This window comes from Amphiura filiformis, chromosome 5, assembly GCF_039555335.1.
Source record: "Amphiura filiformis chromosome 5, Afil_fr2py, whole genome shotgun sequence".
Lineage (NCBI taxonomy): Eukaryota > Metazoa > Echinodermata > Ophiuroidea > Amphilepidida > Amphiuridae > Amphiura > Amphiura filiformis.
Window position 1 is genome coordinate 37611642 of NC_092632.1, and position 17759 is coordinate 37629400.

At 35.0% G+C, this 17759-nt stretch overlaps 1 protein-coding gene across 1 annotated transcript in view; it reads left to right on the forward strand.

Moving 5' to 3' along the window:
* Positions 1-17759, forward strand: part of LOC140152171 (uncharacterized) — a 257889-nt gene that overhangs the window by 200133 nt on the left and 39997 nt on the right. Inside the window, exons 9-10 of the mRNA XM_072174471.1 lie at positions 1012-1204; positions 15279-15364. Coding sequence (XP_072030572.1) covers positions 1012-1204; positions 15279-15364 — 279 coding nt within the window. The remainder of the gene's footprint in view (positions 1-1011; positions 1205-15278; positions 15365-17759) is intronic.

The following is a 17759-nucleotide window of genomic DNA, read 5'->3' on the forward strand; positions in this document are numbered from 1 at the left end:
CGTTGGCCATAGCCGGTATCGCGGAGCAAAATGCTGCTCAATTTTGATCACTTTGCTACCCAATTTGGAAATGTGTAGCAATTTTATGCCATAGACTTGTACAGTTAAATGTGCAAATGTAACAAAAACCAAGAAGTGGAAGCTGATAATGCTACGCATAAAAAAATGCCTTACATCCAACGCTGAATGTGTGTTGTAAAAAAAGTGTTTGCAAAACTGCCCAAATCAAGAGAAGATAGCTTACACTTACCATAATGCATTTCTGCCATTTCAATATCCTGTATTGAATTGCTAACTTATCTGTTGCTAACTAGTGCATCATGGGTCTATAGTAATCATGAAATGTACCTCAATGAACAGAGCACATCCAGATCTTGCATAATATGTTATTTCTTGACTATCGACCCATGTTTAGCCAGTCTATTCTCAACATGAAAACAAAGACAACCTTTGCAAAGTAATAAGAATAAGAGTGTCATGTGATGAAATGAGGTGGTGTATCTTGTTGCAAAGGATTCTGGGAAGGGTAAGATATCTTTTCTGGCCCAAATTCATGTCCTTAACAGTGGAGTCTGCAGGTTTTGAAAAGTGGGGGACCACAGGTCTTGATTCCCCCAACTTTTTTTTTTTTGCTTTGCTCGCTGTAATAGTGAATTCCGCAATTTTCCCCAATTTAGTGCATTCCCCAGACTGACTGACAAAAGTTGAGGGCACAGCCCCTCCTCCCTTTGCGCACCCACTGGTCCTTATGTTTGCATCTGTAGACTTGTTCAGGGGTAGTAACAGTCTTGGGAAATGTTTTGAGGCATGACTTTGAAGATAAACTTGTGTGCTGACCAAAAAAGGCATTAGAAATATATATTAAAAGAACAAGAAGTATTGATATATATGATTTTTTTTAAGATGCGATGTCTACTCTGTTTATTTCCTGACACTCACATACTATGACGTCTATATCCATCCTCTTACAATGTTATTAAACCCATGCGTATCTCAATCCTGTTATTTCAGAGCAAACTTCAATGGTTACAAGAAGAAGTTCAAAGCCAGTTAGATTGCCAATCCAAGGTAAAGCGCAGTCTCAACCGTAGTCATAGTGACCTACAGGAACTTCTCAAAGCCAATGAGGTGGACAAAATCCAATATGAAGCTCAGCTGTCAAAACAGGATCAAACCATAACAGAACTCAAAACTAATCGGGAAGGTAAGAAATGTGGTATTGCCTTTTGCTGCCAGTAAACATTACAATTGGGCTCACTGATAATACAATCAAAACACATGCTTACAGAAAGTTATACTTCATTTATATAAGTAGCCAGCTAGCGGGGTGGGGGGGGGTGGGGTTTCAGGGGGTGTAGCAAATAGCCAAAAAATGAAAGAGAAAAGTGCCCCATCTGACAAAAACTGTTCAAAGAGAAAATCAGGAAGTTAAAGGAAAAGAAAATGAGAAATTAACATGTTTCCCAACAAAATTCACCCTGATCATGGGGCAACATTGGCTCCCGCGACTTCCGATAGTTTCCTGCCCCATAGAAACCAATGGTAAAGAGAAAAATTGGGTGACTTTTCGATTATTTGACCCGCGATTCAGGCTGAAATCTTTTGGCAACCTTGCTGACAGATGCTTCCAACTTATACCAGCTTCCAAGTTTGTGGTGGTATGAAGTCTGCATGGTCAATTGTTTAGCAACACTGGCTTAAATATTATATCATATTAGTTATCTGGATAGCGTGGCCAAAGGTTTATGTAACAAACCTATGATAATATTTTCATTATTATGCAATAAATTGATTTGAGCGTATGACTACTCAAAACTATTCCACTACGATGCGATGCATATTAATTGTGCATTGATGTGGCTGTGTCATATCGTGTCCCTCTATTTAATTAGGGATTTAGTCAATACTGAGTGATGTTTAATCAAGTTACTGTATTATCATTTTCACAATAGCAGTGGCATAGCCAATGGAACAGTGCCCCCCGCCCCAGCGACAAGTCCCCCTTCCCATCCCCACCCCCGCGGATGTTGGCCGACATGTTGTTAAAGATTATTAGGCCTTTTCTGTAATATTTAGCCCATTTTTGGCCCGGGGGGGTACTCAAGTTTGGTTTTGGTAGGGACGTGCCGCTGAGATTTTGGAAGTGGACCCATAAATATACCAATTTTTCAAGAAATTTGGACCCATTGATATACCAAAAGTCGAAATTTTCGGCCGAATTTAACTAAAATTGTCTTAGTTTTTACAAATTTTCCAAAATTTTAGGAAAATTTTGAAAAAAGGACCCATTCATATGCCAAAATAGGCTTTGAAAAGGGGGTCATTGATATACCAGAAGGCTGAAAATGCTACCCATGTTTATGCACGTCCCCAGTATGGTCATTTGTACTGAGTACCCCCGGATTTTTGGACCATTTTCGTCTTAAAAGTTGCCCCCTCCCTCCCCCCAAAAAAGTCCTGGCTACGCCACTACATGTGAGAAGTGAAATTAGCATCCATCTTCAAATAGTTCAAGGAGCAGATTTCACAGTTTACCAAGTCATGTTCTTCACAAGATACAGAAAACTTCAACTGAATTCATACTTAATCGCTCTTGCAGAAAAGCGATTTGCGATTTGCGTGTACTCCCGTGTTTGGAGCATTGAGCTGATAAAACATCAATGTTGTCCTTCAAATGTATGTTATGGTATTTTGAATATTTTAAGAGTTGTCTGCAATAGTGATCGCCATGATTTGTATAAATGCAAAAGCGATGAACGATTATATCATAAAAACGAGTGATTGCCCATCGCTTTTCGAAAGTGATACGTCGCAATCCCTCAGTGATCAACTATAAATTCAGCTTTGTAATACTATTCTTGATTCTAAAATCAAGCAGCAGAAAATTACTCCATTTTCTATGGAAATATTTTGTGCCAAAATAAAATATTATCGTAGAAATAAATTGTCTCCAATCTTTAAGAAAGAAACAAACAAATGGTTAAGAAAACTAAATGCAACCACATCATCATCATCATCTCCTTAACACAGCATGAGTTGGCTAGATGGATTATTAATAGCGCAAGTAAACATGATAATCTTTTTTACATTTCCACTACATCATATAATAGTGATTGATAAAGCCCTCATTTGTGTCAATTAATAAAAACTATGTTGAAATGTGACAGGAGAAATGTTGTAGATGGATATTAATGATTAGTGGTGTTGATAATGATGTTGAAGAGTTGGTAATGAGGGGGTTTTGATTTCATCAGGATATGACAGGTGATGTGGAGTGATTATAACGCTGGAAGGAAGCAATGCGACCTTTGTGAAGCTAATAAATGAAGGGGTATTGTTAAAGTGGGTTTTTTTTTATCCCTCCTTTCTATATGAGCACCGTTCAGAGGATGTATAAAATCTCTGCTAATATGTGGTTTAAGTCACAAAAGATTAATTAAGATATCTTAATAGTAGTAACTCTTTTTCTTTACATTAATGATTGCACTTTCCATGACCTTGCACGCTTTTGTGAAACATGCCAAAGTGATGCAAATTGAAAAAAAAAAATTGGAGGCACTAAAATTGAATGTCATGAAAACTGGTCCATAACCAGGATTTATTTCAGGGGGGGGGGCAGAATTTTAAAAGTGGTGTTTTTTTTCAAAATTTTGACCTTTTTTGCAAGAAACATGCAATTTAACATATTTTCTTACAATTGTAGTCAAAACATTCTAAGACTCTGCAATCATAGTCTTAAGCATTCAAAATCTCAAGTATATGCTAAGAGTTAGCTCATAATTTTAAATGTTATTTTTTGAATGAAAAAGATTAGAAAATGTGTTTTCCGAAAATTAAAATGCATAACTTGAAATAAATCTTTGTACAAGTCTTTGGGCTTGATTGTCACCACATACAAAAAAAACCCACCATAAAAATTTATGTTTTTGGCCCTTATTTCCAAAAATTGACCCAATATTAAAATTTGACTTTCATTGCCAGTAAGAAAAGATTAGGATTTAGCTATGTTTCATTTGGCAAAACAGGATATTTTTAATTAAAAAAAAATCAGTGCTGTATTTTTAAAGGACATGCCACATTTTTTGTTTGGAAGGTAATTTTTGAATCGGTTTGATTTCCCCAAGTAAAACAAAATATCAGGCTGTAATTAACCTAGCATATACTACATTGTAATTGGGACAGCAGACAGAGAAAATCGATATCATCATCTCAGCCATATCTTGTGTTTTTATGGTTCCATATTTCTGTCCCTCAACTGACCTTTTCTGTTTTCTCCCGCTCCAGGCTTCATTTAGTTTTTATTCAACTAATTTCTAGGTTAGCATATTATATAATCTGATATTACCTATATGATTGTATTTCATATGTTATATAATGCGCTATTCCAGTTAAAATCCACACACTCCCTTTGGAAGACATTACCTTAATCTTCCACACAGTGAGTGTGAACTTCAAATGGGGCTTCTTGAATGGGTGATTCCAGTTAAAATCCACACAACCCCTATGGAAGACATGACCTTAATCTTCCACACAGGAGGTGTAGATTTCAAATGGAGTAACCCATTTTCCCCATTTAAAATTCACACTCCCTGTGTGGAAAATGAAGGTCATGTCTTCCATAGGGGGTGTGTGGATTTCAATTGGAACAGCCCGATGGCCAACCGAGCGCTGCAAATTTCCCCCCCCAAATGGCAGTATACGAATGGTGGTAGTGTCTTGATATTGTTTATCAATTATAAAAATATAGCTACCCTACTTGCATGAAATGAAATGAAAGTAAAAAATCAATTGATTTCTAACTTTATTTTTAAATTTTCTTCAAATTTGAATGGTCCATTTTCTTTATTAATTTGTTAATTTTGTGTGCAAAATTTGGAGGAAGTTTCATTTAATATTGTCAGCTGGTATTATATGAAATGGAAACTTTCTTTTTCAATTTTCTTTAAAATTTGAATGATCCGTTTTCTAATTTGTTCATTTTCTATGAAAAATCTGGAGGAGAAAATTGTCAATTGGTATTATAAATGGATACATTTCTATTCACATCTTGAAAAAAGTCAGTCAGTATGATATTTCTCAGAACATTTTTTATAAGCTTGAAATAAATACTTATATAGTAACTTTCACAATACTGCTGTGGTTATGGAGACTTAAGAAGCATTCAAAGCCAACACTATTGATAGAAAGTGATGATGACCTACTAAGTGTTAGTACAAGGGAAACTATGAAAGGTAATCTTTGGCAGGGAAAATAAAGCCATTGAAGCCTTTATTTATGTTATCATACCCCAGTTCAAGCAAATAATATAATACTTTGTTACTGATTTGCACTGCATGCTCTAGGGTGTTATTGCTTATATAATATTTCTATTATGTAGTTCTTATTAATCTGTGTCAATGAGAGAGGAAGAGAGTGAGACAGACAGACTTACAGACAGACAGATGGACAGACATATAGAAAGTGGGCGGGAGAGAGGTAGAGGGAGGGAAGAAGAATTAGATTAGAGGAAGGAAAAGAAAAATGCATAGAACTTGTAAAGGTGATAAAAACACTTACTGGGCCTTGTGTCTGAGAGTAGAGCAAAGTATTCTAAAGTCTGCACAAAAAGTAACTCAGCTGTTATAAATTACGCCTATAGATTCAGAACTAATAATTGTTTTCACAATAGTTCAACATAGAGAGAAGAATGATTTATTTATGTGCATTTTGATACCCCATTTGTCCAATTTTTGTTCAATATTGACAATACAGCAGTGTTTTGAAAGAAATATACCCCAATTTAAAAGTTGCAGTTATTTGTATTGATTTGAAGTAAGCGCGAAGATAATGGCGGGCTTTACATGTTTACAGTGCCTGCATTATAACCATTGATCGCTGTAAACTGAATGGGGTATCAAGATGCGTGTAAATAAATCATAATTCTCGCTATGTTGAAATATTGTGAAAACAATTATTAGTTCTGAATCTATAGGTGTATTCATAACAGCTGGGTTACTTTTTGTGCAGACTTATTTTGAATATACTGTATGCAATGTGTTTCTGTGTATTTGTTGTGACCAGAACACAGTTGCTGGAAACTTTCATTTAAAGAAAATAAAGAAAATATTTATCAAAAATAATGAAAACCATAAGGAATTTGTACCATATTTGTCACATAATATCGATATTCTATCAATGTGTGAGATGTTATTTTTATTTTTTTAAATCAGTTCTTTAACTTGGCCGAGAAAGCCTGATTTACACTTTCAAAGACCTATGCTGTGTTTTGATGTGATGGGTCACATTTAAAAAAAAAGTTTTGCACTTCTGGCCAACAATATTTGGATACAGGATTGATATTTATTAACAGATCATTTCAAATCAACATCGGAAATGTTCAGAAAACCAGGGCACGTGCACCAGGTACGTACACATCGTAATAAAGTATGCACATAATTTAAAGCACTCGCCAGTGACACACATTAAACATCTAGCATTATAGGTGCTGTGTCCAACAGACAGCTGCATGATGACCCGCAATATTGTTGTCAACTGGGTCATCTGTCAGCTGTCTCGGAAACCTTAGATCTGAAAAGTCCTATTGGCAGCTGTGAACCAATAAATTTACTGACTACTGAATAATGCAAAGTCCACCGAAGAATGCTAATGAAAATAAATAACTATTTTGATTTGAAAGAATAAAAGTAACGCAAGGTACGGTTTTGAACATCCAAATTAAAAATTAATAAATACAAAAATGTTTCTTGTGTCTATATCATGGAGAGACCAGTAGTGAGCACAAGCAGTGCAATGAAATTAGACCAGCCATTAGCAGGGCCACTATAGCTCTGTTCAGACAGTCACATAATCTTTGAGGAGTAGGGTATTTGTGACAATCTGGTCCGGGGGCCAAAGGAGGCATTTTTGAAAATTGAGTTACATGTACTGTAATTATTACATTACACATACAATAGGCTATCATTTACTGAAAACGCCAAAGGTCTAGCATACTTGGTTCTAAAGTTATGAAGTTTTTTTATATCTATTTTCGTATCTTTTGTATTGTTTTTTACTCCATATTTTTACCTTTATCTCAGTTTCTAATTTGCCGCCTTTAGCCCCCATGGACCAGATCGTGTCACATATGAGAATTGCAATTCGTAAGTCATTCCCCGACTGCATGTGCACATGACTCCTCAAGTTAATAGAATTTCTTCTTTGGAATTGCAACTGCAAGCTGATAGTGATCTCTCGCATTTATAAAAAAGTTTGTTTTGCCCTTAAAGCTCCACAGTCAGGGTCAGTCCGGGGCATACATTTTTTTAAAAAACATGTTCGCTACAAAATAGGATGGCAAACAGTGTTATTGTTATATGCACTGCATTACCAATCAATTGCTAACTTCCCCATTTGATAAGGTTTATTTTTCCAGATATTTGGGTTGTTGGGAAAGGGCAAGTGGTGCACAGAATTAAATTGTAATTAAATTATAATTAAACCAAGCTCAGCACTCCAGAATTGTAAAATAGCGGAATCACTTGAGGATGAGATGGGCTTGATTCGCGACATATCCACTGGATTTCTTGGGGGATACATTAGGGAAACATTTCTTAGGGAAACATTTGGGGACAAACTTAAGGATTGGAATCCTCAAGAAACTTCACATGGCAGAAGAACAGCATTGCTTAAACAGGAAGCCCCGTCTGCCCAGTTCTCCACAGAAGAACTGACAATACATCTGTTACTTTGATGACAGACAGAACAGAATTTACATGGATAAATTTTAACCTTGACTAATTCCCTAAGGAACTTGAACCAAAAGTGGGGCTTCCACTTTAAGCATAAAACCTTCTGTGTGAACGTGCTCGATATATGTTACTAGTCAGTGCAATGAAATTAGGCCAGCCATTAGGAGGGCCACTATTACTAGTCAGTGCCAGAGAGAGCAGAGATTGTAATTATTACAACTATCTGGTTAGAGGGAGAGAGGGAGGGAGGTCAAATATCACGTAATTAACTCAGTTATGAGCCATTCCTTCCATACAAGGAGGAGATAATTGAACCATCTCAGTTACAAATTGATAGATATGTTGAATTGGGTTTCATATGAAAAGGGGAAGGTTGTTTTATTTTTTTGTCCTTGCCAAGCGAAGTTTGAAGAGACTATAAAATGAGCTTCGATGCATGTGTGTGTGGGTGAACGTGCAGATAACGAGACACATTTTACGCACCACATAATTTACTAATCTATTACTTGTTTCAAATGGGCGATTAACTCTTAAGTTGTATTGCCCTTTTCTGATCTGGCTGTACGTGCAGAAAACGAAACACATTTTACGCACCACAGAATATACTTATCTACTCCTCGTTTCAAATGGGCGACTAACTCTATTGCTTTTTTCTGATCGACCCAAAATCTGAAAATCTAGTTTTCATCTTTTGGTATAAAATTTGTTTAAATTCATTAAAAATGGAGAAAAACACATACACACAATATTTAAAGCAGTTGCAGATGTCTCGGTGTGGCAGTATTGTAACTTTGTAATATCATCCTATAGCAATTTTTTTAAGGGGGAACCCTGATACAACTTTCTTTCTTTTATTAGTCTAAGAATTGGAATACCGTAAAAATTTGATAATAAGCATATGTGCCTATTAACACATATTTAGGGAACTTTTATCAACTTTTTCATTTTTTTTCTTTTAATTTACATATTTATAAATGAAAAGAAAAAATGAAAAAGTTTAACAAACTACCATAGAAATTTGTTCTTGTCTGAGCAACTCGTTAATAGGCATGTATGCTTATTGTCAAATTTTTAAAGTAGTGTAACAACACTCTTTTGAAATTGAAATGTTCACCTTAAAAGTAATTTTGTTGTATTCTTCTGAAAGAGTGTTTTTTCATTGTTTTTACATTTGTCCGAAATGCAAAAACAAAAGACATGGACTGGAACTTTAAAAAGTTTTTGTTTTTGTTTTAGCAAATCCAATTATCCATTTCTTCAAGGATAGATGTCCACATTAGTCCATTAACTGCACTGAAGTTGAGTCATATTGTAGCCTTGGTTCAAGGCTATAAATGTGCATACTCAGCATGCAGATCCCTTGCCTCAATCCAATACACAGTACATAATATGTAGGCCTATACGGCTGCAGACAGGGTATTCTCACTAGTTTGCCTGCTCTGGGCTGGAGCAAACCCTTGGCTGGAACAACTATGGTATAGACTTTGTATGGTTTCTGCACACATGGTCTATGTGTATTGCCCATGATGATTATGAATACAAACATGTTCAAATTGACAGAAAAATGGATCAATTTAGTACTTGTACTACAAAAAAGCCTGAAGACTTGTAATAAGTCTACTCATATTGCAAATGCAATAACTAATAAGATTGACCTCAAATTTATTTTAACAAGTTCTATACAGCAATGTGGATCATCACGTCATCTTACATATTTCTGTGTTGGTAACCTTGAATAAATATTATTTAAATTGTTAAATAAATAGCATGCACCTCTTCCAAGTAAAAGAAATATAAGCGGAAATAAGCAGGACACGGACCAGAAGCAATGTATTAACTAAGTTAGGTATTTCCATTTTAATTAGGACATATTTGAGCTAGATTCATTATAACCACACAACTGTGAACAGTAGGGTTGTAAGGGAGCAAATCAAAAGATTGATTGATGAAGCCCTATAAATGTAACTACCCATTCCAGAAAAATATTCCAGATTGCCGAAGGTGTTTTTGAAGCTTTAAACAGCCTCACATTTATTTGGAGATTAAATTATGTTTCATTGTTGCTCATCACCGATTAAGAACGATGCGTACCCGTCGTCAGCGTGGTGTCAGCGAAGAAAACCACACAGGCGTGCCAGATGCGAGTTGTTAAACGATGATGAACAACGGTGAAACATGATCGAATCCCTTTCAACAAGGAAAACAAGCTAAAGATCATATAATTCACATGATTATTTCATGAGGAATGTCAGTTCATCATTGCCACTCATAGCCTTACAAAAAGATAAGTGATTTCTCTGTTGATATCAGCAATAAAACAAAAGAATAAAATGGAAACGTGTAGCCGCTACCTCCAAAATGCTGAATTCAACTTGTAAAAATGTATACACACACAGGTTCCAGGCATGACAAAATTTACGTGTTTGCGCACTTGCGTTCACGTATAAGCTACTGTAAAAGTGTGGATTCATCACAGATTATCATCTGTTGGTTCCTGCAAATGTATAGGAATAGTTGGTGAAAATGGAATTCACTTATGAAACATCTTGATTTCTAACATGGAGCTTAAACTCTTTCCTATCCCACAACGCCCTCCCCCTTTCCCCTAATCAACATTGGGTACTTCTACACTACAACAGCAGAAACAAAATGCCATATGATTTCAACATTGATTGGGGGGAAAGTGTGATCAGTGACAAAGCACATGTTAAAAGTGGTACAGAAATAGCTTGTCCTAATTGTTTTGAATAATTGCTTACATTTGATTCAATGACTGAGCTAATAGGATTACGTAAAGTCATCAATCGGTGTCAGTTTGTGTTGGGATCCTCTAAGATGCAAATTTATTTCCGGGATTTATTTATTTACTGATTGGTCATTCTCTAGATAGTGATCTTATTTTTTGATTTCTGGGAAAAATCAACTTTTATGTGGGGTTTACATAGACCAATAAAACACGGGACACTATAGTAAAATTTTTATTTGAATGAACACAGCTGCCAACAACTGCACAAGATCTGACCGTGATCACGTTTTAAAATACAATGAGAACACACGACCTTGCATACTTAATTTAGATACTAACCAATCACAAGGGAGTTGAATTTACTTCTGCATTACGCACACATGTACGTGGACAATCGTCATGGTGTTGGCAGCTGAGTTCATTCAAATGAAATTTGTATAGAATTAGAACTAAAAAATTTCCCTCATTTTGGTCGCAAAAAATACTAATGGCTCTGTGCAGACAATATTGTACTTTTCTGTTTAAAATCCACACTCCCCCTGTGGAAGATGTTGGAAATATCAGCAGAGGGAATATGGAATATTAGACAGCCCCAATTGGAACTCATACTCTCTATGTGGAAGATTCATGTTGAATCTTTCTCAGAATGTGTATGAAAATCATATAGAGCTGCCTAATGTGTTAATTCCATTTGATATTCATACTCCCCCTGTGAAAGATATTCCAAAATCTTCCACAGGGGTAGTGTGGATTTTAAATGGAATACCACATTGCTTATAAAATTGTTTAGATGAAGTTTAGTCACCTTGTGCCATCCACAATCACTACTTTGTATCTTAGGCAAGATCTTGTTTTTTAATGCATAAAACTTGCTTTAAGTTGCAAAAATCTGATAGCATATTGACTGCTCAGTGCCAGAAGTGGTTAAATGCGATAGCTGCCATGTGTAGCTGCCATATGAGATGAGTACAATAGTACACAGTATGTTCACAGGGCAGCTATTGTACTTACCCACTTCTGGCACTGAGCAGTCGATGTCTCCTGAGGATGATTGAAGGCATTCCCATAACACATAGCATTATAAATTACTTGTGTGCCTCATTCATGAAACAAAATTTAATGCAAGCATGTCGCCCACACACTAGCGCATATTGAAGTGTTAAATATGCATTTTTTTATTCAAAATAACCTGTGAACATTGCACAATGAGAAAGATAATTAGATTTATAGTACATTTCAACTATCCTTTGTAAGAATACTAATTCTTTTTTACTATCATCTCTCTGGAATTTTTTGTACTGCAAGTGTAAAATAGACACATTTTGAACACATGCAATTTAAGAGCTGAGCATTTGGCATGCTGCTTCATCAGTAAAGAGCAAAGCACTTTTGCAGTAGATTAGGTGACGACAAAACCCACCATTTTACAGGCGGATGGACTTTTCAAGTACGGTCAGTCAGGATTTTTTTATTCATTTTTTTTCTGTAGGCTAAAATGACCCTAAAATATCACCAAAAGCTTGAAAATTTGGCACAATTTTTGATAATTTTTTGCAAACATATTTGAAAATGTTGTTTTTTCAAAACATTTCCACAAAATCAATCAATTTTGGCCCCAAAACGATTAATTTTACATGATTTTAGCAAAAAGTTTTTCCCAAAACTTAAAATTTAGGTCGGTTGGGTCTGTAATTTTTTTTTTCGTGGCCTTATGGGAAGACCTAAAAACATGTCATGATGTGCTTCATGTCACACCAAGTAAATATCATAAACTTATCATTATTAAAATATATAGATGTGGTTCACAAACTAATTTCAATTTCTTTACCAAGAAGAGACTGAAAAGGACATTTTCCTTCAGGTCTATTAGTTTTATTTGCTGAAAAGTGCACAAATGTGACATGATCAGGGAAATGCAGTCATCTGTCACGCAAAATCAATTTCAATTTTCATCCAACATTTAAACCCATTAAACTTGGTTTCTGATGCTATTCCATTTTAAATCCACACTGCTTGTGCAGAAGATTAAGCTAAGGTCTTCCACAGAGGGAGTATGAGTTTTGAATAGAATAGACAACTTCCATTTGAAATACTAACATCATAGGTAAAACCATAATACAGGAGGAGTATGGGTTTTAGTTACATGGAATTTGCTAAAATATGATGATAATCCTACTAAGATTGGAGTTGGTTGTCAAGAGATGTGGGTATTTTTATACTGGGAACAAAGTTGAATATCTTTTTTGGCCATACCTTGTTTTAAAAAGTAATTTTTGGGACAAAAGCATAATTTTGCTTGATCATGTTACAAATGAAGATTATAAAGAAAACAGCCCTGTAAAGTGAACCAAACAGATTACACTGCCATTATACTAACATAAATTAAATGTGTTTTCATTTTCAGAGCTACATGTGATTAGAACTGTTCTTCTTTTAATACAGCTATATTCAACTCCTTTAACATTTGGAATGTTAAATTCAACTATTAACATAGTTCTTTTTGTACAATTCCATGAAAAATGAAGATGTTGGACTCACATTTTAGTGACATTTTAATCGGCTCACATTTTACATAAGATTCCTTAATAGATAAGATGTAACTGAAGTATACAAAGAAACATTATTAAATCAAGATTGATTAATAATAGTAAGTTTTGTGTCTGATGAAAGCACTAGTGTAGTAGTGAAACATTACTAAAAATGTGAGTCTAACATCTTCATTTTTCTTGGAATTGTCCAGTGGTGTAGCTAGTGGTTGTGGCGCCTGAGGCAAGGATACCAAATGGCGGCGCCCCAAACCTGTAAATGTACCTACGTAAAATGATTTGCCCGGAAATTATAAATTGTTGACCCCAAATTTTTTTTGCCTGGAGCACTCGAGAATCTAAAAAGTGTGGGGGTGGTAGGGATCATATTTTTTCAACGCACGTTGAACATTGACAGCAAAGGCTGCACCCAGGGCACATGCCCACCTTGCCCTACATTAGCAGTAGCTATGCCACTGCAGCAAAAACAAACATAACAATGGCTATTTTATTCGTTATTTTTTATGTGGAGTTCTTTTTTGGTCGACCATTTTAATTTTTGTCCACCATCATTTTGGCGCCCCCTAATGTAGCATCCAGAAGACATATTCTCCTTGCCCCCTAGCTGCATGACTGAATTGTACAAAAAGAACCATGTTAACAATATTCAACTCCTCTGTCAAATGGATTACAATTGATGCAAACATGCCAAGTAATGGTTTAGTGGTTACTGAGATAGACATTGTCATAACATACAGTTTCTGTAAATCAGACATTTTGTATCCAGAATTTTACAGCTACGACTAAAGCTGAAATGTTTACTTCTCTTTCTGTAACACTTTTTATAAATAGCACTGAGCACTCGTTATTTATCAATCACTCTAGAAGTAAATGAACGGTTCCAGAGAGTAATACAACAACAAAATGGCAGCAAAACTAGAGCATGGCAATTCAGAACGCCGTTATTAGATTAAAAACTATTAAATCTCCAATAAGCCGAATTTCACCATAAGCAGAAAGAATCAATAGGTTGGATGTAATTGAATTCATAAATGGCCTTGGTACTGTGAGAGGAGGGCAGGTATAAAAAGATAAAGAAGAGGAAAAAGATGGTATTTGTGATTGATTGATTGATTGATTGGTGGTGTAGCCTTGACATTGTCACATGCACTTTATAACCATAGATTTGGGTTGGGAGTATAAGGTTCTATATACTAAAAGTATTTTAATGGTTTGTATGATGGAAAATCTGCCATAATAGGTTGTCAAACTTTGGGACTAAAACAATGTATCTCGAGCAGTTTCAGCAAATAATGCTGAAATCACACATACCTTGGCACTTGGAAAGCATTTGCGTTATAAAAACAAGCCATATAGTAGCAATTGGTTTGTTACGTGGGGTCTGTTATTCTGTAAAATAGCCTCGGTGCACTTTGAGTTTACAAGGTTCACATTTGCACACTTTATAACATGGATCACAAAGGAATATTTTATAATTTTGCCATTTTGTGTTTGTGACACAATTATTATTAATGTCACATTGCAAGTTGTCAATTTACCGTGCTCATTCCTGATGCATTGTGCTTAGATCAACAACAATGTTCAATTGAGCAAACATGATTCAAGAGATAAAAGGTTCAAGACACACTCCAGTTTTTTCAAGATGATCATACTGCTACTACTTCAATATAAATTCAACAATTTTGCAATTCCTATATATGATGATAAAATCAAACAGAAACAAGTTATTCATGCCATTTATAAGAATTTGCCTCTGTTTGAAGAAAGAGAAGTTTCTCATATATAACAGATATCAAACATTTCATGTTATATCATATATCATAGATTTGGATACTGATAAACATAAGCTATGTTCCCATTCTAAAGTGTTCTGACTATATGCGAACAAGCTATTAACATGGTATCATTTCATTTACTTAGTAATATATTTAGCTATCTACTGCTGATAGCAATGATAAAATACACTGGCTTAACGCATTGCCACATTTTTTCCACTGTATCATTCATTTACAAATGCTTTTATACACTGAATGATAGAAATTTATTATGAAAATTGCTTGAAATTGCATAAGCAGTGAATAATAATATTTATGTAAATCGTAAATAAATAACCATCTAACTCAGAAAAACACAGAATTAGACCCCTCAAAGTGTCACAGCATATTTGCATACCTGCACAGTCCAACATCCTACAAACTTACACAACAGCACTGAGCAATGTGACTTACACTAAGTGCATTTCAATTCTCTCTCTCACAGATCTCACAATGAAGAACTTACATAAGGGAGAAACAGTGCATTCTCTTGAGAGGCAGGTTGCCCAGCTGGAACATCACATTGAATCGGTACGTTGTTAGCTTTTCTACATCTCTCTTTTTGTCTCATTCTTCTCTCTAACACGTTGCACACTGTACCTTGCATATTTTAAGTTGTTCAGTTATAAGGATGTAATTTTTTTCTGAAAAGGAACAATTACATCATTGCCACACAAATTATTTACCATTCTTCACAATAGGTCTGCTTGACCATGGAAGCAGGCCTTGAAATAAGCCAAAATTTCTGAGGGCCATTTGGGCCCTTGATCTTAAATGTTTGAGGGCCCTCACAAATTTTTGTGGGCCCAAATTTGGGCCACTGGTTTTAACCTATGAACCCCACAAAAAAGTGAGCAAATTGCCACAAATTTTGCGGGCCATTTGGGCCCACCAGATGTGTCTTTTGTGGGCCCTCACTGATTGTCAGGGGCCGAGGGCCCTTGGGCCCTCCTTATTTTGAGCCCTGCATGGAAGTTTATACTTTTTATTATAAACCAACTCAATAATTTCATTCTGTATTTTCGTGATTACTGGTTTGTTTGTCTTAATGAAGCATTATTGTGTGGTTTCCAAATTTCACCATCTACATTAGACTGTGTTTTCATGTACTTTAAGATAAGAAAGTCTAATCTTTTCAGATTTTGACAAAAAGGATGTGTTCAAGCTTATTTATTGCAAGGAAAATTACTCCACTGGTAAGCATATAAACATGAAAAAAACTTGAAATTATGAAAAATTGTGCAAAGGTTGATGGCAAAAAATCTTTGCATGTAATGTTTTGTTTCTTTGTTAAATTGTTGATTTTATAGTAGTCTCAGTTCCAGACTCACCATTTTCAGAAAAATACATAAATCACAGGCTATTCGTATCCAACTATCAGTAATGGAATTTAGAAATTGACTGATCCTCTCCCAAGCTTGTCGCCAGATGACAATGGAACCACAAACTGTCTGGAACCCAGACTAGACTTTTAGTTATAGAGCAATAATATCAGCTATTGATTAGTATTATATATTACATATCAAGAGTAAATGAGGTCACAATATTTGTCAGGAGAAAAGTAAATTTAGGTCTTACATATAACATACCTGTGTCAAATTCAAGGAATAATCTGTATCTACTTATTTCCTATCAGTAGTTGATGAAGCTCTTTAAATTGAGTTATGTCACTGCACACAAGAAACCAAGTTATTTTTGCTGAGAATTCAGGGCCTATTCAAAAGATGAAAAATGGCTCACAGCAAAAGAAAGCTTTAGTAACATTAATAAAATTGATAAAAAGAACACAAAATATACACAAGATCAAATGGACAAAGGATTCAGACCTTTTAGAGAGTTCATTTCCCCAGAAAACAAAAAATATTGTACAAACCCAGCTAAATTTATCTTCCACTTGTCATTGTTAGGGAACTAAGTTATGGATCCCATAGAAGAGATTATCAAAGTTCATCTTGAAGCATTATTACCATATAAATTGACCAATTATGACCTTGTCACACATTTGTTTCTATTAATCAAAATTACGGTCCTGACATCAGCAGCATCATTTACACCTGATAGGTCATATATTTGGCATTGCGTTTCTTCCGGTTTGTTGATTAATTATATTGATTTAGGTCTTAATGAAATGCTTTGGTTACGTTTTGTACCACCTCTTCATCCAACTTCATTCCACATCATCATTTCTTGGTTTAAGGTGATGCTGACCTTAAGCCAGATAGATGTAAAGATGTTTTCGTTTTTGAAATCTGAAAAATTCTACAAAATGTCCAACATTAAAAAGCTCTTTTTTTTCAGTATGCCTGATGATGGTTTTTTTTTTCCACCGAATTGAAAGTTCATATCTTGATGTTATGTCAAATTCTACAGAATGGCACTTATTGAAACTACAAGTGTGCTAGTTATCGTCACCTTAGGCCAAAAAAAAAGCATTCTTGTGTTACCCATCACAACTGCCCATTATTCAACAACAACAAAATCAAATTAATTATTGAAAGCACCATATTACCCAAATTGCTTGTTGTTGAGTTTTTGGGAGGTTTGTTTTTTTTTTGTTTTTTTTGCATGGAAAATCCACTGCAATATTTTTGATCTGATGAAGCATATGAACTTTCAAAGTACCATTTGTTAAGCAACTGTGTTACATAAGGTTAAAAACCATTGTATTCAAGAAAAGCTTTTTATTTCAATTGTGCACACAGACATTCTGTACATTGTTGCTTTTTATTTAATATCTTGCTGCATTAAACGTTGTGCAATTTGCCTTTCTCCTGCTTTAAGCATGTTAAGGCCATGCACTTATACAAATTGCTCAGCACTTCGCTTAGTAGTTTTGTTAATACTTAAAATAAAGTTAATGTGTTTAATAATTTCACTGTTTTGTTTTGTTTGACTTAACATCAATCACACATCATTTTTTCAATTG